At 33.2% G+C, this 22305-nt stretch overlaps 1 protein-coding gene across 1 annotated transcript; it reads left to right on the plus strand.

Annotated features, from left to right (window-relative positions):
• Window positions 1–2791: 2791 nt before the first annotated feature.
• On the plus strand, window positions 2792–14650 carry LOC108483515 (ABC transporter B family member 25, mitochondrial). The gene is made up of 19 exons (XM_017786963.2): window positions 2792–3690; window positions 3792–4170; window positions 5292–5353; window positions 5458–5501; window positions 5691–5793; window positions 6017–6124; window positions 6220–6303; window positions 6456–6516; window positions 7379–7524; window positions 7657–7773; window positions 8403–8488; window positions 10411–10499; window positions 11175–11230; window positions 11510–11590; window positions 11678–11743; window positions 11812–11904; window positions 12930–12994; window positions 13442–13577; window positions 14183–14650. The coding sequence occupies exons 1-19, from the start codon at window positions 3391–3393 to the stop codon at window positions 14324–14326; spliced, it is 2220 nt and encodes a 739-aa protein (XP_017642452.1). The 5' UTR covers window positions 2792–3390; the 3' UTR covers window positions 14327–14650.
• Window positions 14651–22305: the final 7655 nt, after the last annotated feature.

Consider the following 22305-nt stretch of genomic DNA (forward strand, 5'->3'; position numbering starts at 1 on the left):
ATGGTTTGGCCAAGCTTTTAGGTGTGCATATCAAGAAACGGATCAATTAATAGACTAACGCGAAAAAGGAAAAATTGCTGAGTAGTCTTCGGTGTTGTGTTTGTTGTAGATTCAGTTTAAGTAAGTTGGTATAGTTAATAAAATTGATTTAATTTCTATTTTTGTGAATTAATAAATATTTATGTATGTTTGTGATTGGATTTATTTGCATAGTAAATATTAAGTTGTGGAATAGATCAAATTGTAATGATATTATAATTGAGGGTTATGATTGAAAATGGAAAATTATATAATGAATTTATGTGATGAAGTAATGCATAAGTAGTTAAATGTTATGGAAATGACTCAAGGCCTGTATGAACCTTGTGAATACCTAGGATACAAATGACATGTCATTAGGGTTTTTACCGTTTTGGGTGCTGGTCTTAGATGTCCTACCGATGGCTAAGATCCTGCATTCATTGCAGATTTTTCACAGCTCATGTAAGCAGCATCGTGTAGCCTAACATCTTAACCCACAGCTCATGTGAGCAGCATCGTGTAGCCTAACATCTTAACCCACAGCTTATGTGAGTAGGCATATTTCATAGCTCGTGTGAGCATTGTTCCCGCGTATGTGACATGTGAAGGTTGATGTATATTATCAAGTGTCATTATTTGTATATGTTTTATAAGCATGATTAAGTGATATGTTTCATATGTGAATTCACTAACTTTATGATATTTGTGATGTGTATAGGCAATTAATGAAATCGTGTTTTTGATTGTGTAATTAATTGTACCATGTTTAAGTTACATTATAATCAATAATTTGAGCTAATTTTTATACGAACTTACTAAACAACGAATTTCTTACATTCGTTGAGTTTGTTTTTTATAGATTATTGGAAGTTTTGGTCAGTTGGAAGTCAAGTCGGAGCTCATCCTATTCGTTCAATGACTCGATGGAGTTCTGGTCATTTTGGTATAAGTTATAATTGACATGTAGTAGGTGTTTTAATTTCATCTGTATATATTTAAGTTGTGATGTGTTTTGGCTATATAAATATTGTTGTGTATTTTGCTTAGTTGGTACTTTTGGTAAACAAGTATGTACATATATATGAATGGTTTTGATCATGTTTTGTAAGCTTAGTTTTGGTACGTGATAAGATGCAAGGGTTAAAATAATAGGCATATGCTTTCTGGATTGGTGTTTGATGAATGTGAAATTGTTTATGCTTAATTTGCGGTGTCAACTATGGCATACTAGTTAGGCACTTAGGATGTATGAATATGTGTTGGTTTTGGTATGTTTTGATGAGTTTTGAATTGGTTTGAATGTTGGTATAATGTTGCTTGTGGCCTAAGTGAAATTGGTTTAGGTAACTTGTTGGAAAAAGGGGAAATTAGGTACACACGGCCTGACACACGACCATGTGCCATACATAGGTTTATGGCACGACCGTGTGGTCTGTGTGATTTAAGTTTTAATTGGCACACACAACATCAGCTAGTTACACGGTCTAGAGAGACAACCGTGTAGCTCCTCCCACACCGCTTTAGTCCCTACACACGGTTAGCCAACACGGCCATGTTTTATGGCTTCACACGACATCAAGCTGTCACACGGTCTTGTAACCCCTGTTTAATATTTTTATTCCACTTTTCTCAAATGTTTCAAATGAGTCCTTAAATTGTTTTATAGCTTCGGTATGCTCAATTTAACACTATAAGGATATGATTAACACGATTTTGATTTTGTGTTTAATAATTTAACCAATGTATGGAAATGTTTTAATCTAATATATCATGATTCTGTTCTGTATTGTATAGTAGCATCCGGTAACCCTAATTTGGTGTCGGGGATAGATAAGGGGTATTACAACTTATTTTTTTATTTTTTTAGAGGGTTTGTATTTTAGATTTGGGTAGAAATTTTAAGGGAGTTGTAAGGATAAACCTTATCCTCAAAAGTTTATCAAATTAATGAATTTGAGAAAATCCTTAGTTGTAGAAAGCTATGGTAGTGAATTAGGCAATTAGGGTTAAACTATTCTAAATTCTTGTGTTCATGTTCTATACCTTTTCTTTTGCTTCCACAAATTTTTTAAAAGGCCAATTCAGCCCCCTTTTGACTATTTTAGTTGATTGATTGAGCTAACAATTAGTATCAGAGCTAATTTCTAAAGATGGTCTAACAATCAAGAGAAGATCCACGAAGAAGCTCAAACGATCATCAACATTCTCTACAACAATGACGTCCACTTTCGGGTCAATTTTCTTTGGAGAATCTCACTCTATCTCCAAGCCTCCATACTCCAGTAGAGCCAACTACTCATATTGAAAGGCTAGGATGATGCTATTCATTCAAGCAAACGACTAAGCAAACGACCTTGAGGCTTGAGATATCATTATAGATGGTTTTTCCATCCCTCTAAAGTAAGAAGGAGAGCTCTTGGTGCCCAAAAGCAATGTTGGCAAGCAATGTTGGAAGATTCTCTCCAATCCAGACCGTACCCCTAATCGTATACTCCAAGCAAGATACTTTTTACAGATGAGTTGTTATATGTCGAGGAGGCTACTAATCCCTCATTTGTATGGCATAACATTTGTGTTGCTAAGGATTTGTTGGTGCAAGGTATTCATTGGAGGTTTGGGATGGTCGCTCTATCGGTGTCTACATAGATCCATTGCTTGATGATGACTCTACTTTTTTCATTGTGTCCACTCCTCTACCAAACATAGAGTTCCTATGCGCTTGTGGTATACTTTATACGAATGGTACTTCGGACAAGGATTTCATCAAGGGCTTGTTTGTTCCAATAGATGCTACGTGTATTCTACGCTTGTTGGTTAACCCATTTCCAGATAAGTTACTTTGGCACTTTGAGAAATCGGGGCTATAAACTGTTAAATTTGCTTCTCGGGTTGCTTTTAGTTTGCTACAATTTTCAAGTTAGCTTAGTCTTGTAGGACAATGGCTGTTAATTTGGACTGCTTCCCTATCGCCTCAAGTTAAGGATTTTTTTGCGTAACTTTGTTTTGAGTCGCTGTAGTTTAGTCGAGAAAGGGTGCTATGTGACCTCGTTACTATTCCCTCTAGTTTATGCATGCTATTATTCCCTCTAATTTTTGTAACCTTTTTACGGTTGACGCTCATAATGTAACCATTGTGGAAGGGCTTTAAGACTCGGGTGTATGTGGCTTAAAGTGTTGGCTAAACTAAGGTTTAATTTAGCCTACATCCAATTTGCTTCAAATTCAGAAAGGGGACAACTTTTATAGTAGTTTTAGATAGATTCTATATTCCAAGGCGCAGAAGCTTAACTTTCACCACCAATATCCAATAGTGGTGGTGAGATATTGAATATCGCACATTTGAGTATTATTGATTGATCGAGTAGTTGAATGATGAGGAGCTGGAAAGTGTTGAGTGCATCCAGGTGCTTGAGAGCACGAGGGCAACTAACGTTGCGGCAAGATGCACTTGACCATAATCCCCTCTTTTTTTCCGGCGCTTTGCATTTTAACCGTGTTCCAACCCCAACAGGCGGCGGTAGCAGCTCTTTTTTTGGGAAAAGTCCCACTTTCATCACCTGCAACCCTAGAAATGCATGCTCATGGAATCTCGTCAAAAGATCTACTAATGTTAACGCCTGCGTTAACAATTCTTCCTTCTCCCCCCTGTCCACGCCCTACCAGCAGCCGGTTTGTCAATTTGAGCCCGATCTAAGCTTCTTTTCCCCCTTAAATTTCTTTTTTTTTTTAAACTTTAGTAACACTTTTGGTCTTCAAATTTCGGGTGACAGGATTCGATACTAAATGGGCGCTTATCATTCTCATCTTCAACCTCAAGTAACAATGACGACAAATTACAAAATAAAGCATCATCTGGTACCGAGAAAAGACAAGCTGCAGACGTGCAAATTCTGCGCACTCTAGCGGGCTATTTGTGGATGAAGGGTAATTTGGAGTTCCGTTTAAGGGTGATGACTGCCCTGGGATTCCTTGTTGGGGCTAAGCTTTTGAATGTTCAGGTTCCCTTCCTCTTCAAGCTTGCTGTTGACTGGTTGACCGCCCCCAATGCCATTGCTCTTGCCGACTCTACTCTTGCGGCTATTTTTGTTACCCCAATTGCAGTATTAATTGGTTATGGCATTGCCCGTATCGGAGCTTCTGCTTTCAACGGTATCTGCTTTTCTCTTCTTATATAATTTATTAATAATTAACTTGTAGAGTAGTTTAATGTTGGTGGTTAACTAAATCCTACTTTGTCTAGGAAAGTTAAAGGGTAAAGATACAATTTTGTATTTTAAAACTTCGTCTGTAAAGAGACAATTATACATAATAAAAGTTGTCAATAAATTTGGAGGATTGTACTTTCCATAATCATATCATAATATATGTTAGAGACGGGTCGAATGAGTTAGCAACCACTAACTTTGAAAGTTCAATGAATAAAAATAAGTTAATATTATGTGTTTACATTGATCTGGTAAAACTCATTCCAAAGGAAATTGTTTGCAGACTAGTGTGGTCTATTGCATACTGAGGATGGGTTTATACTCTTAATGGTGTTTATTGTTGTTAAATGTCAAAAAGTACTGTGGACATTATAGAAACTCTACCATGTAAATATAAGAAATGGTGTCATTTCAACAACAAAATTTTGGGGGTCATCTTGCAAATGTTTATAATGAACAAGATAAGTAATACTAACCATGAGATGTGGTGTGGTGGTTGCTCACCTCATCCTCTTTGGAGAGCACTCACGGCGAGGGGATTAGTCACTGCTACTGGCTGTGGACACCCTGGTTACGATAAAAAAAATGTAAGATACTCATAATAGTGCTAAAAGTGAACATCAAACAGTCGTATATTCAATACTAATGCTAGGAGTTGGTGTTCAAATTGATGGTTCAAATCAAGAGAATACCTTATTGTAATAATTTTAGTTGCTTAGATGAAAAGCTACTTAATAAATTATTAACCTATAGTACAAACTACTAGAGGATTATTAGTTCATAATAATGGTTGCCAACTAAATCTCACACTGTCTAGAAAATTCAAACGTTGAAGACGCAACTCTTGCATTGTAAAAGCTGTCCTTTGAAGACACAATTCTTTCATTGTAAAAGCAACTCTTAAGAAAAGGTATCTTGTTCAGTGATTCATTTGTTCATTATTTATGTAAAGGATTTTCCTATTAAGTCATTTTCATTGTTTTTTCTTGGAGTATTGAGGGTTTTATTTCATTGTTTTCTTTTTATAGTTTCAATCTCCAACTATGCTTCCTCTCTTTTGGGCAGAACTGCGTACTGCTGTATTTTCAAAAGTAGCATTACGAACAATCCGCTCTGTTTCCAGGAAGGTATGTGGAATTTCTAGTAATTACACTGCTCATCTTATAAAAGATTGCATCTTTTGCATGTTTCAGTCAATTACAGTTTGGGAATGTTCTTTTTCTTTTTGCAGGTCTTTTCACATTTGCATGATCTTGATCTTCAGTACCATCTTAGGTATTGCCTTCAATCTCAGATACACTACAATGACTTTTAACCTTTACTTCATTGTTTCTTTCGCCCTTCTAAATAGCTTGTTTATCTATGCTCACTTCCATTATAACAGTCTCTCCTACAATGTAGTTTACCTTATGTGATTAGTTTTGTACTCCTGCTTCTGATTCTTTTTGTTCACCTTATTTTCAGTCGAGAAACCGGCGCTCTAAATAGAATAATTGATCGTGGTAGCCGCGCAATCAATTTTATTCTTTCATCTATGGTTTTCAATGTTGTTCCCACCATTTTAGAGGTTTGATTTTGGTTCAACTTCTGATAAGCTATCTATTATTTAAAGATGTTAATTTCTGCTTTCACATGCTCCTACCCACCAAAGAATACCTGAACTTTTGCCGCCATTCACTATATTAAACATTTTTCAATATCTTTGTCAGAGTGTTAGGATTAAACGTTGGTACATTAGATCTTATGCAGTTTCTTAACAAATACAACCGAGTTAACATATATCCTTCCAGATATCTATGGTATCAGGTATACTGGCATACAAATTTGGAGCACCTTTTGCATGGATAACTTCTCTCTCTGTTGCTGCATATATTGCATTTACTTTGAGTGTGACTCAGGTACTGTGATTCTTGCCAATACCTTTTTCGGGATCCTTAATGTAGTTTGAGGACTGAAACTTTTTACTTGCATAAGCTTCTCTTGCAATTTTCAGTGGAGAACCAAATTTAGGAAAGCAATGAATAAAGCTGATAATGATGCAAGTACAAGGGCCATTGATTCACTTATCAATTATGAGGTGAGGCTTTATTCTCTTCTATGAAGATTTTAATTTTATTGTTAATTTATAGTGGTCATTTTATTTTTCCGTATTTGATAATGATTTTTTTACCTTTATATGGCCCCGCCTTAGTACCTGATTTCTTGTTTGTCTTTGGCCTTATCTTTCAGACAGTTAAATATTTCAACAATGAAGCTTTTGAAGCTGAAAAGTATGATGAGTTCTTAAAGAGTAAGTATTTTAGGCTGACTATAATACTTTTAAGTGCAAGTTCCTCTCAAACTGGAAATAGTAGAACCATTAACCTGTAAAACCTGATATTAAGAATGGAAAATCTGGAGCTACTCAATTCTATTTGTGTCAGGCCTTTACCTGTAAAGGCTAGCCTCATAATCTAAAGTGTTATAGTGAATTTAACAATTTGCATTTAGTAAGACTTCATTAAAATGAATGGATGTTATTGCATAACAGATCTATTGAGCATATACAATACTAGTAACCTTGGAAGGCCCAAAGTTTGTTCACAGTTGAATTCTAGTGATTAGAAAAGAACTTTATTAACTAGAGATGATGTGGATATTGGAAAGTCAACACTTTCATTTGCTTAATATATTTGTTCAGTAGAGGCTCATATATGCATTGCAAATGTGCTCCATGCTTCTACATTCCAAATGTGAGACCTTCTAAGGAAAGGACTCCCCTGAACTTTGCATACATTACCTACCTTTTTCTTGCTTCTTACAGTTAGTTAGTACAAGGAGATTGTAATCCTGAGAGGACGGCTGCTTTTGGCATTATCTAAACTATTATGCGAAATAAGTTTTCTTGCTTCTTACAGTTAGTACAAGGAGATTGTAATCCTGCGAGGATGGCTGCTTTTGGCATTACCTAAATTATTATGCTAAATAAAATTTTGTAATGTTGTTCTTCAAGCTCTGCAGGACTCTTTTATTCATTTACTAGAGAACCTTTAAGTGACTTTACAAATAGGGTTAGACAAAATGGAAGTCAAGTTGGTCTATTTATGTTTTCATTCTTCACACTCTCTGATATTGCTTCTATTACTCTTGTTTCTTTTTTACTCTTTTTCTAGGGTATGAAGATGCTGCCTTGAAAACACAACGGAGTCTTGCTTTTCTGAATTTTGGCCAAAATGTGATATTTAGCTCAGCTTTATCTACAGCTATGGTGTTGTGCTCACATGGAATTATGAATGGCCAAATGACTGTTGGTGATTTGGTAAAACCTTTTATTGTCTTGTTGGCCCGTGCTCGTCCCATAATTTTCTTTTCTGAAATTTTCAAAAGAAATTGAATTTAGTCCAGTTGTCGAATAATGTGATGTGCACTGTTTTTAAATATGAATATACAGGTTATGGTGAATGGGCTACTTTTCCAGCTCTCTCTCCCACTCAATTTCCTTGGAAGCGTTTATCGTGAGACCATACAGAGTCTTGTTGACATGAAATCCATGTTTCAATTACTTGAGGTATTTCTTGAGGATGTTCCTACAGATTAAGAGTACCTTGATATATTGCCTTTGATGCTAGTCGCTTCATTTGGTTTTCGAGTGCTATTCCTGAGTTGAGCAACATCACAAATCTTAGTTTATGAAACCATTTTAAAATAATTCTGGAAAAAAATTTCCTTAACCCTGAGGAGGAAAGTTTCCTTCGACCCTGATTGCCCTGCTTCAAAATTTTACTAATGCTTTATATTATATTAATTTTTACAAAACTAAGCCAAATACATGTTATAAAATCTTATACTTGAGAAATTCTAATTAGTATATAGAAAAATTAAAAGAGGCATTTTAGCAACTATCTTGGGGCGGGGTGGATTTTTGTCTAAAATGTCTCGACCTGGCCCCAAAAGTTTTGATCAAATAACAGCCTTGCCCTTCAACCCAATTTTCAAAAAAAGGACCCCTATAGGATTGGGTAAGACAGAATCCGAGGGTTTGGGTTATTTATAAACCGTAATCGTGCCTATGATCACGATCCATATCAAGAGCACATATTATTTCAGTTTAGTAATTCAGAATTTATTCAACATGATATAGGGCTCATATCATGTTGCTCTCCTAACCTAAATTATTCAACTTAATAACTTTTGCAGGAGAAGGCTGAGATTAGTGACAAGCAAGATGCAAAACCTCTGAAGCTGAATGGGGGAAGCATTCTGTTTGACAATGTGCATTTCAGGTGATTAACAGTTATCTTTACAGTTAGTCATGTTCTAAAGGTAACAATTTGCGTGTCATGTTCTAAAGGTAACCATTTGTGTTTAGTCGATAGGCATTGTGTTGGGCAAGTTGCCTGTAGTTGTACTTTTACTAGAGCTAGGATCTAGTGGTTTAGATGTTACCCTATGTATGAATGAGAGAGGGGCTAGGAAAGGAAAATAAGGGAAATGGAGAGATGTTAGCTTTCCTTTGTCTATATATTTCTAACATAAAAGGAGAAAAGGAAAAGATTAGTCGTTATGTTGTTTTACTATTTTGCCTATATTGATAAAATTATTATTAACATTTTGTGGGCTAGAATTGAAAAATGAACTCAGTACTGTATCGGGAATTGTTCATAAATATAATTAGAGATAAAAGGTCACATTGATCAAGTATACAATTATAGGAGGCTAATTGCATATATGAAAGAATGCAACAGGTTGCTTTGTTTGTGAAACACCAAGCTAGGTTGTAGTGAACGATCAGCTGTTGAAGTATCCAGCTTCTAGTGATCATGTCCGTACCAACAAAAAAGAACCTTCAATGATGATGAGAGGAAGCTTTGTCAAAACACTATGCTAGTAGTGTTATGCAAATTGCTCTTTAGAGAATTCTCAAACATTAAAGCTTTGTTTGGTATGAAGGATGGAAAGGAGTAAGAATGGAAAATTTGCTAATCAAATGGTTAAGATTCATAATTACTTTCTTACTTTATAGAGAATGGAAAATTTGCTAATCAAATGGTTAAGATTCATAATTACTTTCTTACTTTATAGTTTAACCATTAGATTAACAAATTTTCCATCTCACTCCTTTTCATCCTTCATACCAAGTAGAGCTTAAATAAAAAGATGAGTCAATTTATTAAAGAGGGGTGCCAGAGCCTTCTTTTTATTGGATATGATCTAGCCTTATGACTCGTGCTTTTGACTATTTGTCTTAAACTTTTTAATTAAGATACTGTTTGATAAACTAAATTCTTAATATAACTCGTGCTTTTGACTATTTGTCTTAAATTTTTTTAACTTTTAATACTGGCTATTTGTCTTAAACTTTTTACTAAGATACTGTTCGATAAACTAAATTCTTAATATGACTCATGCTTTTGACTATTTGTCTTAAAAGTCTTAAGTATTGAACTTTTAATACTGGAATTGATAAGTACTGAATATAAATTATTAAAACTGTTTGATATTTTTACTGAAAATTAAGTGTTGAATTTAAAATATTGTTTGATAATAATAAATGTTGGATACCGACAACTTCATATTTTTACCTTTATAACATTTTTGAGCCCGTCATCTTCAACATTGAAAAATAACTTTTTAGGAAAATCTAGTTCAAAAAATAAAATAAAAATTTATTAATTTTTTTCTGCATTAAGTGATAAGCAGGTCATTATCTATTCAACATTTTCAGCCATTTTTTATTGAAAAAATTCAAATAAGTCATTTTTAAAATCCATTATCAAACACATTGGAAATATAAGTTCATTTTAAATGCACTGAAATTTTTCAATGCCTTATCAAACAAGGCCTAAGTCTAATTTAATTATACTCAGTTTAATCTTGCACAAGTTATGTTCTATTATGTGTGACCCTATTAGATTTCTTAACATGTTGGCAAGTAATATAGTATCATAATTAGGATTGAGTTCATCATTACTTGTTAAATTAATCAATCTCATATTTATACATTATGGTTGTAATCTAAACAAAAATCATGAACTTCAACTGTTAAGAAAGGTCATTGAAGTTTGACTAACCTATACGCGCTTGGTTTCTCTGCATAATTTTTAGTTTTTTCCATCATTTAGTTGTTCAGTTTAACATTCAGCATGAGTTTGTTTTTACTAAATGTGTTTAATTGCCATCCCCCCTTTTTTTCTAATTGTAACAGTTACCTGGCGGAAAGAAAGATTCTGGATGGGATATCTTTTATTGTACCAGCCGGGAAAAGTGTGGCTATTGTTGGAACTAGTGGAAGTGGTAAGGCTTCAAATGGAAACACACACTTGGTATTTGCTTTGGTGTGTCAAGTATTTGGGTTAAGGGTATATTAAGTCCTTTGTACTTGATGTTTCAGTATACATACAGACACATATATACATTTTGTGCAAGACACTTCGGTTCTATATAAATACATAGGAGACTACCATATTGCCAGACTTAACTTTTTCTTCAATTTTCTACCTTTAGCATGGTATTAGGTCAGGTGTTACCCTTTTCCTTTAACTCATGCCAATCTGAGTGGAGATAAAAGAAATCTCACCTATATTAGATTGGCTTACCTGGGCACATAACCTATTGTTGATTGATTCTAAGTTGGATACCCATCTAAAATTAACAATATGGAACATAACAATCATCTGTTCAATGCTCAAACTCCCAAGACTCAATACATGCATAACTTGAGGAAACTATTTCTACTTCGGGTGTATGAAAAGTGTATGGAGCTTGAATTATTTGGTCGGTTATGTGGTTCATGAAATTTCAATATAAAGCATTTGTCTTTTTCCTACTTGCCTTTAATTTTGATTATCAGTCGCTAATTACAGCAACCGTGTCTAAGGGACTTCTAGCTAATTATGCTTTTGTTATTGAAGCTCTTGTATTATATTATAGTTTAACCATTGATTTAATCAATTTTAAATTTACTTTCAGGCAAGTCAACCATTCTGCGATTGCTCTTCAGGTTCTTTGATGCTCATTCAGGAAGTGTAATAACAAGTACTTTTTTTCAGTTGTATTATAAGTTACTAATGCGTCTTTCCGGTTTTGGGAATTATTAGTTAATGACCTTAACATTCTTCACAATGAGTATACAAATTTGAATCATATAAAAACTCCAAATAGTTACTCACTGGGAAAGCTCTTCTTTTTGCATGCTAGTGACAGCTTGCATGCCATTTCATTTAAGACCTGAAATTATTTATTTGGTCTAAGATATTTAGCATTTTCCTTTTCCAGTTTGACTCACTGGTTAGTTCTCTGTACAGATCAGGATTGATGGTCAAGACATTCGAGATGTAACACTAGATAGTCTTCGACAATCTATTGGTGTTGTGCCACAAGATACTGTTAGTTCAACTGGCAATTTTTGTGTTTTTTTTTTTCGATAATTTATGCACAAACCAATGAGGAACACCATTGTGCTCTATGGGCAGGTACTCTTCAATGATACAATATTTCACAATATACATTATGGCCGTCTTTCAGCAAAAAAAGAGGAGGTTAATCTCATATTTCACTGCATTGTTCTTTTCTTCTGTTTACAGTCTAAAAAGTCATTTCTATATAGGTTTACGAGGCTGCTAAACGGGCTGCAATTCATGAGACTATCATGAACTTCCCTGAAAAATATTCAACTGTTGTTGGGGAACGAGGGCTTAAGGTAAGAGGCTCTCTTAATGATTGTTTTGATACATAATAGTGGTATTATGCCTAATTAGGGCTTCTTGGGTGTAATGCTTGGAGTTTTACTTGACTAGAGATGGCAATGTGGTGGGGCAGTTTTTTGCCTGCCTCTGCCCTGACCTGATGTAGTCCTCACATGCCCTGAACCTGACCCGACCCTAACATAAAAAATAAAATTAATCACCTATACCCAATCCGAAAAATTAAGTGCTTCCGACCCGACATACACAATTTTTAATTTTTTTATACAATTAATTTTTGACAATTTTCAAAATTTTATACAATTTTGGTGCTGTATGCTATTGTAAATACAAGTTTATATCAAATATATTAAAATTTATAAAACCAAACTAATATGACAAGTCAGTTGTAAACTGAAAGCAAATTTTGGAATTGTTCTCATTTGAAGAACTCGCAAGATCAATATGCAATATTAGGGAAAATATGAAAGTCTGAAATAAGAACTAAAATTTCTGTTGGGGGAGACTGGGAAATCAAATAAAACACTTTTGAAAGAATTCTTCCTCAAGCACCACATGCACTTAATCTCTGGGTTAATTAAGAAGTTAGGAAAACAAATTAAAAAGGAATAAGTAAAGAAATTTATGGTTGGGGGGAGAAGGAGACAGAGGCTGCATAAGAAAGGAAAAGGGGAAGACTTATGTTAAAACCTTATTGAATATTTATATATTATATGTAACGGTAATTTTGTAATTATCCTGGGGCAGGACGAGTTTTCCCTAAATCTGCTCCGGACCACTACTAAAAATTTACCTGTTCCAACCCAAAACCTATTTGAAAATAGAAACCTGAATATTGGATTGAGTCGGAACTTGTTGGGTACAGGTTTTTTGCCATCTTTATATCAAATGCACTATTCAATAAATCAATATTGACGATAAATTCCTCTCTAAAGAACTCTAATGGGAGAGAGTTATTTCCATAGATTGCCTTTTGGTACTCTCTAGAAATTCTATCTAATTAGATGACTTTTGTCTCCAGTTAAGTGGTGGTGAGAAACAACGTGTGGCTCTTGCTCGTGCATTCCTGAAAGCTCCAGCCATTTTGTAAGCATTCCTTCTTGATATAACATATTATGCATGCATATCTTGACTACTCTACTTCTGTAAATAATAATATATATTTAAAATGACAATCAGTAATAAAACAAAATAACAAAGGTTATATTGGTCAGTTAAAAAGTTTTTTCAAACTCGTGCTTTTATATATATTATAGATAAATAATTGGTTTACAATTTTTGATTCCCATATTTTGAGTTTGTTACATATGCGGATAGATTTGACCCAACAAAGAGAATTAAGGTTGCACTGGATAGAAAGATCTTGTCTTGTCATTCTCAGTTAGTTGAAAGATATAATCTTTTTTAATCCTTTCCCCAAGAACCTACTTGTGATGTGGGATATAGGCCAACAAAAACAGAAAAAATTTGGAAAGCCTATTTCTTTTTTCTGTAATATACAGAACATTATTTTCTGTTCATTTCTTTTCACAGGTTGTGTGATGAAGCTACTAGTGCCCTTGACAGTACAACTGAAGCAGAGATATTGAATGCATTGAAGTCACTAGCAAATAATAGAACTTCAATCTTCATTGCTCACAGGCTTACAACAGCAATGCAGTGCGATGAGGTATGGATGCTTTTACTATTTGCATGAATGATGTGTTTTTACCATTTGCTTACATCCTTTGGGCTAAAACAGTTAAAATTTCTCAGACTTTAGCCCGTCAAACCAGTTTTTCTATTGTTTCCTCGTGCCTTCTGTATCCGTGCCCAATAGACAAAGATTCTGTGGCAACTATGTTGATGAGTAGTTCAGAAACATATATATATATTTATATAAAATGATAGGTAAACTGTAGCGAGCCATTGAAATAGTTTCAGCAATTTCCAGGGTAGTTACCAAATTAGTAATTCGGCAGCATCTGTGAAAACTGTCTTTATTTATATTATAATATCTATTGAGCCCTAAATTCATCTAGTTCTTGGTGCTTTGGTATTAACTTATTTCAAAACAATAAAGTTGCTTTCTTCATCAGAGAAACAAACACAAATTGGTTTTTCACTGAATTATGAAGCTTTGTGTTAATTGGTCACAATCTGTGAGATATTTGGGTTGAACTGAACATTGTAATTACTCGTCTGATTTGGTTCCTCAAATATTATCACTTTCAACCAACCTAATCCTCATTGGTGCTCAAGTTTTTCTGGGTTTCTATTTTATTTTATTTTCAGATAATAGTTCTGGAGAATGGCAAGGTTGTTGAGCAGGGACCCCATGACATTCTCTTGGGGAAGGCAGGAAGATATGCACAGCTGTGGTCACAGCAAAATAGTTCCATGGATGCCATAGACACAGCGGTGAAAGTTGAGGCCTGAAATTTAAAATATAGTCCTGTATAAGGAAACCGGATCATGACAAAGCTTAAATAAGCATACAAAATTTGTAGTTCAAATGTAGCACCATCGCAATTCTTCCGTGCCCTTATTGGCAAGATGGAGGTGAAGTTATGTATGTTATCTTCTCTTTCAATACTGGGGCAAAGCTGTTGTGTCTGATTTATTGTACAGTTATGATGCGTCAAACTGAAGCATCTGAACTAGATACCAATAGTTAAATACCATGATATGGTGTTATTGATCGTATTATCAGTGGTACCCATTTTGGGTAAAATAAAATCAATTCAGTGTGTGACTGCGTTATTCCTTTCGCATACTTGGATGGCCTTGGTGTGCTTTTGTAGTTAGTTTTAGTTCCAGATCAGATCCATTTTTATTTGAGTGGTGTGCTGAAATTGCCGTTACCATTTGGAACTGGCAAGTAAGCTGCCACCACCCTAAAGCCTGTGGTCAGTAACCAGCAGGTAGCTGGCTGAAGAGGTGATGGTGAAGGAGAAAATAGATGAGAGAGAAGCCCACCGGCGTTGGAGAATATGAGATCTGGCGGTAAAGGCTGGCTGATGACGGCATGGGTAGCCAACTGGGAGGAAGAGAAGAAAATTTGAACCTTGAAGTCTCAGGGTAAGTTTCCATCGGTTGCTTTTTTGAGTTGTTGGCTTATACATTATTGGCTTAATTTAATAATGTTTATCAATCGTGAAAATGCTTAAATCTTAAGTCAATTATATTTTAAAGTTACTAACTTTTCATTATTTTGTAATTAAAAATAAAGAAAAATTAGCTGATTGAGTCTTAGTTCGGTTAATATGAGTATTATTGTTAATATAGGTAGATATAAGTTTGAATACGTAGAAGTGTATTATCTTTTATTTATGTTTAAAATATATTACAAATAATATTGATTTTTTCATTTTAATTTTAATTTAAATAATGATTATGTAAATAAGATAAGAGGTGTTTTTAACGCAAGTCTCGAAATCCCAGGCCCATCTTTGTATATATTTTATAATATTAAATTTAAAATTAGTAATAAAGTGAAGTGAAACCATGTGTAACAGTCATATATGTAGCTGACATCTATAGACATGGATGTTTTTAATATCCATGCAAATGCAGAGGAAATGAATAAAGCAATTTACTCATCAAATAATTTTCTTATATTTATATTAGTTTATATTATAATAGTGCTGCAATATATAAAAGTTAACACGTTAATAATTTATATTATATGAGTTTTTAAACATTCAACATCATGTGAGACTCATTGATTAGGTTGCCTTTATATCTTACCATCCATGAGGCAGTTTGCCAACTATCAAAACAAGTAAAATAGTTCTTACTGGAGTTGACCAAGCGTATGCATTCAATACACTTCCTTTCTCTTCTCATTCGGAGATTAACTTCAGCATTAAAACGAGTTTCAAAAGTCAAATTTTCAATAGATTCTAATATTTCATTCACTTCAACATTAAAACGAGTTCCGAAGGTCAAATTTCGATAGATTCTAATGTTTCATTTACTTAAGCATTAAAGCATTCTGAAGTCAACTTCCAACAATTCCTAATCCTTCTCTTCTAGATATAGCCTCGAGCCATTGAAGATTTTTATTTCATCACCTAAAAATATTAATGATCGTAATTCTCTTGGAGACATCTTTAACACATTTAGGCTCAATTTGAGAGGTATAGCAAGCACATCTTACCATATCTCAATAATTTTGCCTTGGTCATCTTCTAGTTCGAAACCCACCATTAATATCCCTAATGATGTCATCAACTAAATGATTCTTTCAACCCTAGAAGAAGGTTGAGGTAGCTCAACATCTTCATTGCTATCATCTACAAGATTCACAATCTCAACTTCATGTGCTTTAGCGACATGCTTATCAAGAACATTCTCAATGCTAGATGCAACGACCACTTCAATGGGCCAGGCTGGTGACAATTCAACAACTTTATCTTTTCTGTCTTCTCTTGTTCCATCATCATTCACCACTACATTGAATGATTCCATAACATTCTGAGTATTTTTATTATGCACTCGAAAGGCCCCTTGAATATCCCAGAAAGATTTCTTCATCAATCTTTGAATCAAACTTGCCCTGATATTCTCGATCCTTCAAGATGTAGTAGGTACTTCCAAACACATGGAAATACTTAACATTTGGGTTCCTCTCCTTCCACATCTCGTATGGTGTCATACGGGCCTTTGGTCTAATAAGAACCCTGTTGATTATATAGGTTGCATGTTCACTGGCTTAGCTCAAAACTTTTGAGCAACTTTTTTGTTGTTGAACATCACTTGCGTCATCTCTTGTATGGTACTTGCGTCATCTCTTGTATGGTGTGATTCTTGTGTTCTACAACTCCAATCTGTTGTGGTGTCTTGACAACAAAGAACGCATGTTTGATTCCTTCCTCATCGTAGAAATTGGACAAGCCTTCATTCTTGAACTCGTATCTAAGATCACTTTTGATTCTTCTAATCATCCCAATGATTTGGTGCTTTTCATTCATACATCTCCTACATAGTTTTTTGAATTCTTCAAATGTATCTGACTCTTCTCTGAGAAACCTTACCCATGTGTACCTTGAGAAGTCATCTGCACACACACACACACACACACACACACCCCGAGACATAACGTTTTCCACCAATGCTCTCAACTTGCAATGGTTTGGATATTTGAAAATTGTTGATGACTCTCCCTGTGTTACTTCTCTTTTAAGCATCCACTACAAACTTTGTAATGAATGTGGCTGAGCTTTTCATGCCACAACTCCTATTCTGACACTTGTTAAAAGTGATGGATTGAACTACTCTATAACAGTTATCAACATTTTGAGCCCCTTCCGTTATCTTCTCATTTGATTTTGATGAAACTAAGTACTTTTCTTTGTTAAAATTAACAAACATGTCTGGTCACATAGGTGGCTAATACTTACCAAATTAGCTTTCAGGCCATCAAAAAGAAAAAAAAATTTAGGAACATTAAGAGTTCCTTTTCCAAGAATATGATCCTTCTTCTCATTATTGAAAGCGACTCGGCTAGAATATTGTTCTTCAAAATCAAGTATAATTAGTTGTCTATCATGTGGTGAGAGTAGCCACTATCAAAATACCAAACATCATCCATTGTAGATTTTAAGAATTGATGTGCTACCAGTAAGACATTGCATCAATCTTTTCCAAATAAACTACGCTTCTTCACATGCAATGTGCTAGGTAAAGTGGTTACTCCACTTTTCCATCTTAGATCATGCAACAATATGAAATATCATGGTCTACTATGACCAAGCACACCACAATAATGGAAAATGAATTTAAGTCTAAATTTTATCATCTTCTAATGTTAGATCAATGTAGATAAAAGCAGAGCAAAGCAATTTTTTCTTGAAGATCATTATATTGGATTTGGTGTCCTGAGTGTGGTACATTCGTTTGTAAACTTATAATTTTTTCAAATAAATCGGTTAATAAAACAATTCATGGATTACATTAGCATACCTTGTATAATTGTCCTCACGTGGTTTTTGCATGCAAAGCAAAATAGAAGCAAATATTGGCTCACTGGTTGTCTAATGTTTAAACTAATACTAAGCAACATTACATGGTCGGATCGTAATACTGAAGGACAATTTATATTAGTAGATGAACCTAAACATGTCCTTGGTCTAATTGGAAATGAACAAACCAATTGAAAGACTAATATGTCGTCTATTAAGTCCAATTGGTGAGATGTCTTGTCTTAGGCATCGGAGCGGATAACTCCCAAAAGATAGAGACATAAATTTGACTGACTGGACTAATAGTATATCGGACTAGACCTAAAATGAATAGATCTCGAATCCTTTTATGGATTTATTCACTTATGATGTTTATAGTGTGGTATACCTAAATCTTGAGTGGATGACAGACTATGTATGCATGACTCATATACTTTGATGTAAGTAAAAGCCTGAGTTCAAATAGATAAGGAACCAAAAATTGGTGCACTGGGTATACGACTTTTGAAGTATGTAGCGCCATTCACAACAGTGAAATTCATAGCCCAAAAAAATGGGTTAATGATATCCTCTCATTGGCATTACATGGTTGGTGAAAAGTAAATGTGACCACGGTCGTTTTTCTTTGTGATGGATGACTTGATTATTACTTTATAGTAATTGACTTTTCATGAAAGAAGATGTAATGGTTACCATGAGATAAAATATGATCATATTGGGAGAACAGATTTATCCCAAAGATATTAATAGTATCTTATAAGGGTAACACACTTATGACAAAGTCATTTGATGAAAACTGATTGAGTTGCTTGTGAATGGTATGTCGTTAGGGAGAGCTCAGTCACGATACTACGGTGGAATAATTTCAGAACTAAATAAGTTTATAATTAATAGGCAAAAACCTGGAAGTTAATTATAAATCATTTGAGCTCTGATCGTATATGTCTAATCTGTCCCTCCGCTAGCTCGTTGAAACAAAAAATGAATTGTATGTTGAATCAAATGAACATAAATTGATAGAAATATTAAAAATGGATAAATGAGAAATGTTTGGAAATGAATGTGATTTTCTCCAAAATGAAATTATCTGGAAATGAATTTATTGTTTTCAAATTAAATGAAGTTCGAAAATGGAAATAAATCATTTGGTCATAGTGAATCCGTTGAATGTTGAAATATTAAATATATTTTCTCATAGATTCTTTTATGGTAAAGTCATCATGATTTTAATGGAATTAGAATTGGGTTGAGAAAATTATTTAACTAGAAAATTAATTTAAGATGTTTATTTTGGAAAATAGAAAAACTAATATTGGGTTGCATAGAATTATAAAGTACTGGGTTAAAATTCCAATAAGTACTTGTAATTGGACTCGATATGGAAGAGGCTTAAAAGCCCTCATGTTTATTGAGAGGAACGGCAAACCCTAGTTTTAACTAGGGTTGTCACCCCGCATACTTCTAGTTAAACTAGGAGTTCGTTTTTCTAAAATAAACTTCTACAATTCAACAAGTTCCCTTCTTTTCCTTATAAATAGATGATACTGGTAGGTTAAATACAGAAGTTTTGAGATATTGTTATTCTGCCCAAAAATAGTGAGAGTTTTATTCTCTAAATGTAAATTTTATTTTCCGGAATAACAATTCTACCGGTTTCTATTAAAGAGAGAAATTTTGCTTTCACATTAAAAGTAAAGAAAACTATTTTCGATTCTATGCTTGATTCGAATCTTTCGAGCCCATGCTTGAAGTAGTTTGTGATATGAGGATAGTAAAGAAGGTCGTTCAGTTGAAAGCGAGGAATGACAAGGATCTGTCCAATCGAAAACACAGGCGTGATTTCAGTAAAAGGGTTTATTACTATAAATATTACAAACCAACTCGGTTTTCAAAATTTTTATTTTCTGTTATGTAAGAAAATCGTTTTTGAACCGAATTTTTTCCAACACTTTAATTGTAGTGCAGTCAACATTAGGCACTATATCTATTCCTTGAAAGCAATACTCCTTAATTTTTTTTTCCTTTAGCTTTGCTTCATTTGGCTTCATCTAGGTTCATTTCAAAGGTTTGCAATGATCCAATTAATTCATCAATCCTTAGATTGTCTAGATATTTTGCTTCCTTGATGACAATGACTTTGATAGCAAAACTTTCAGGGAATAATCTCAACACCTTCCTGACCAACTTGGAGTTGGAATATTTTTCTCCAGAAGAAAATACCTAATTCAACAGATCACAAAGCTTTGCATAGAATTCACCAATAGTTTTTGAATCCTACTTTCTTAGGGTCTCAAATTTAGTGGTTAACATTTGCATCCTAGATTGATTTGCTATGTTGGTTTCTTTATGAGCATTTTTAGGGATGTCTCATGCCTCCTTAGTAATTATATTTACACTTTAAAGTCCTCTTACACTCTTGTGCATCTACTCCACAAAAGATAGCATACCAAGCTAATTTAGACTTTGGAGTTTTCCCTATTTCTATCTCAACCATAAATGGTTGCCATCCAATGAAAACAATGTGTCATGCTTTCTTATTAGGGGACTTGATGAAAGCTTTCATTCTCGCTTTCTAATAAGCTTAGTTGGAACATTCCAGCATAGGGGATAATCAACTGAAAATCCTTTCATGTCAAGTGAGAGGCTTTGATATCAATTATTGAAATAGACAATTGTTAATTACTAAGAAAAATAAACTTCTTAAATGAAAGTGATGGCTATAACTGCTAATGAAGATGGAACTGCGATAAACACAACAAAAATAAGGCATACAAAATTGTTTATATAGTTCGATTTTTCTACATTTGCGGAGCCTAACTTGAAGTGATTAAATTTATTATGTTTCGACTCAATACAACAAGTGATTCAAGTTTTATCACACCCCATTATAGCACCCTCTCTTTTGTACTTAAAGATCTAGATCATTCACCTGTAAGTTCTTCCTCTAAGAACTTAAGCAGTAAACAAATTGTGTTTACTTCCTCAATTGCACTCTCAAAAATACGTTCCATAATTAATAGATAATTTCTCTCAATATTCTATACAAAACCTAAACAAATCTCTCAAATATATAAGAGTTTCGAGACTTACTAGCATACTAGAGATTAATTACAATCAATTCCCTTATTAAACAACAACTAAAATAACAATATACAATTAAATAATAAAGACTAATTTAAAGTGGATTGTTAGAGATGTGTCTTCAAGAGATTTGATTGCTTGATCCAATCCAATATTCAAGATAAGTTTCTCTAAATGGATCGAACTTCATAACCAGGTTTGCATACTTTTACAATATCAACATTAATCAAACTCCAAAGAATTTATTTCAAAAATTTCCATCTTTAAAACATGGCAAATAATAAAGTCCGATGCACTATTAGTTGTAGCGACCACTACTGTTAGCACATTGACAATCAAATCAAAACGTTTGTCTCAACACTAATAGTTTTAAAGATAAGTAATTAGTAATTAATAGAATGTGATGTTTAACATAGCAGTAAATTACAAATTTTTCAATCAATTAATGATAAAGTGTTTGGGCAAACACTTCTTAATAATAGTAATAAGTAATTTATAATATACGAGTAGAAAGTATTATAGACAAAACTATATAGTAAATGGTATATGATATAAAACTGAATAATCAATAACAAAAGATAATAAAAAATTATATTTGTAATTGTACCAATTTCTATAACTTATTAATTAAGTAGAATATATATATTATAAATATCAATCAGTTTCTAATATGAAAATGAATTCTGTTCATACCAATTTGAAAATACATCAAATTTAATTAATAAAATCATATAATATTCACCTTTTAATTAATTTATGTATAATTAAAGGTAAAAACATTAAAATATAAAAAAATTATAATTTTGTATTGATATTAATATTTAAATCTTATGTTATGTTTTATTTATATTTTGTATTTAAATTTAAATTTAAGATTTTATTTTAATATATTGTAATAAAAATATTTTAATTATATATTTTAATAAAAATATTGAATTAAATTACCATATTATAATTTGATAATATCACGTGGGTAACATATGACTTTAAACCCTAATTAATTTAGTGTTACCCCAACTAGTTACCAACTCGTTTAAGGAAATTATGAATAAATGAATTATATTATTGTAAATGTACTTTTATCTTTTATATTTTTATTAAAGTCGGTAAAAAATTGCATATGGTGAGGTTTGAACCTATGCCATCAACATTATAAAATCCCTTCTTTACCACTTCAAAAAAGATTTATACTAATTTTTTTTATACATCGTTATTGCATGTTGTTTGTATATCTATACTATTATTCAAATGTGTGAGTGAGTTGGTGTAATGAGTTAACTTAACATCAACTCAATTAATGAAATTAATTAAATGACTTTAAATATTTTAAATAAGTTGTATTATTATAATTTTTTTTCTTTTTCATTTTAA

Source organism: Gossypium arboreum, chromosome 1 (assembly GCF_025698485.1).
Source record: "Gossypium arboreum isolate Shixiya-1 chromosome 1, ASM2569848v2, whole genome shotgun sequence".
In the NCBI taxonomy this organism is placed as follows: Eukaryota; Viridiplantae; Streptophyta; class Magnoliopsida; order Malvales; family Malvaceae; genus Gossypium; species Gossypium arboreum.

Bases quoted from the DNA above. Each gene is read 5' to 3' on its own strand.
- LOC108483515 (XM_017786963.2), top strand. From the start codon at position 3,391: ATGATGAGGAGCTGGAAAGTGTTGAGTGCATCCAGGTGCTTGAGAGCA. The intron at 3,691-3,791 runs GTTTGTCAATTT...TTCGGGTGACAG, and splicing joins CCACGCCCTACCAGCAGCCG to GATTCGATACTAAATGGGCG. The intron at 5,354-5,457 runs GTATGTGGAATT...TTCTTTTTGCAG, and splicing joins TCCGCTCTGTTTCCAGGAAG to GTCTTTTCACATTTGCATGA.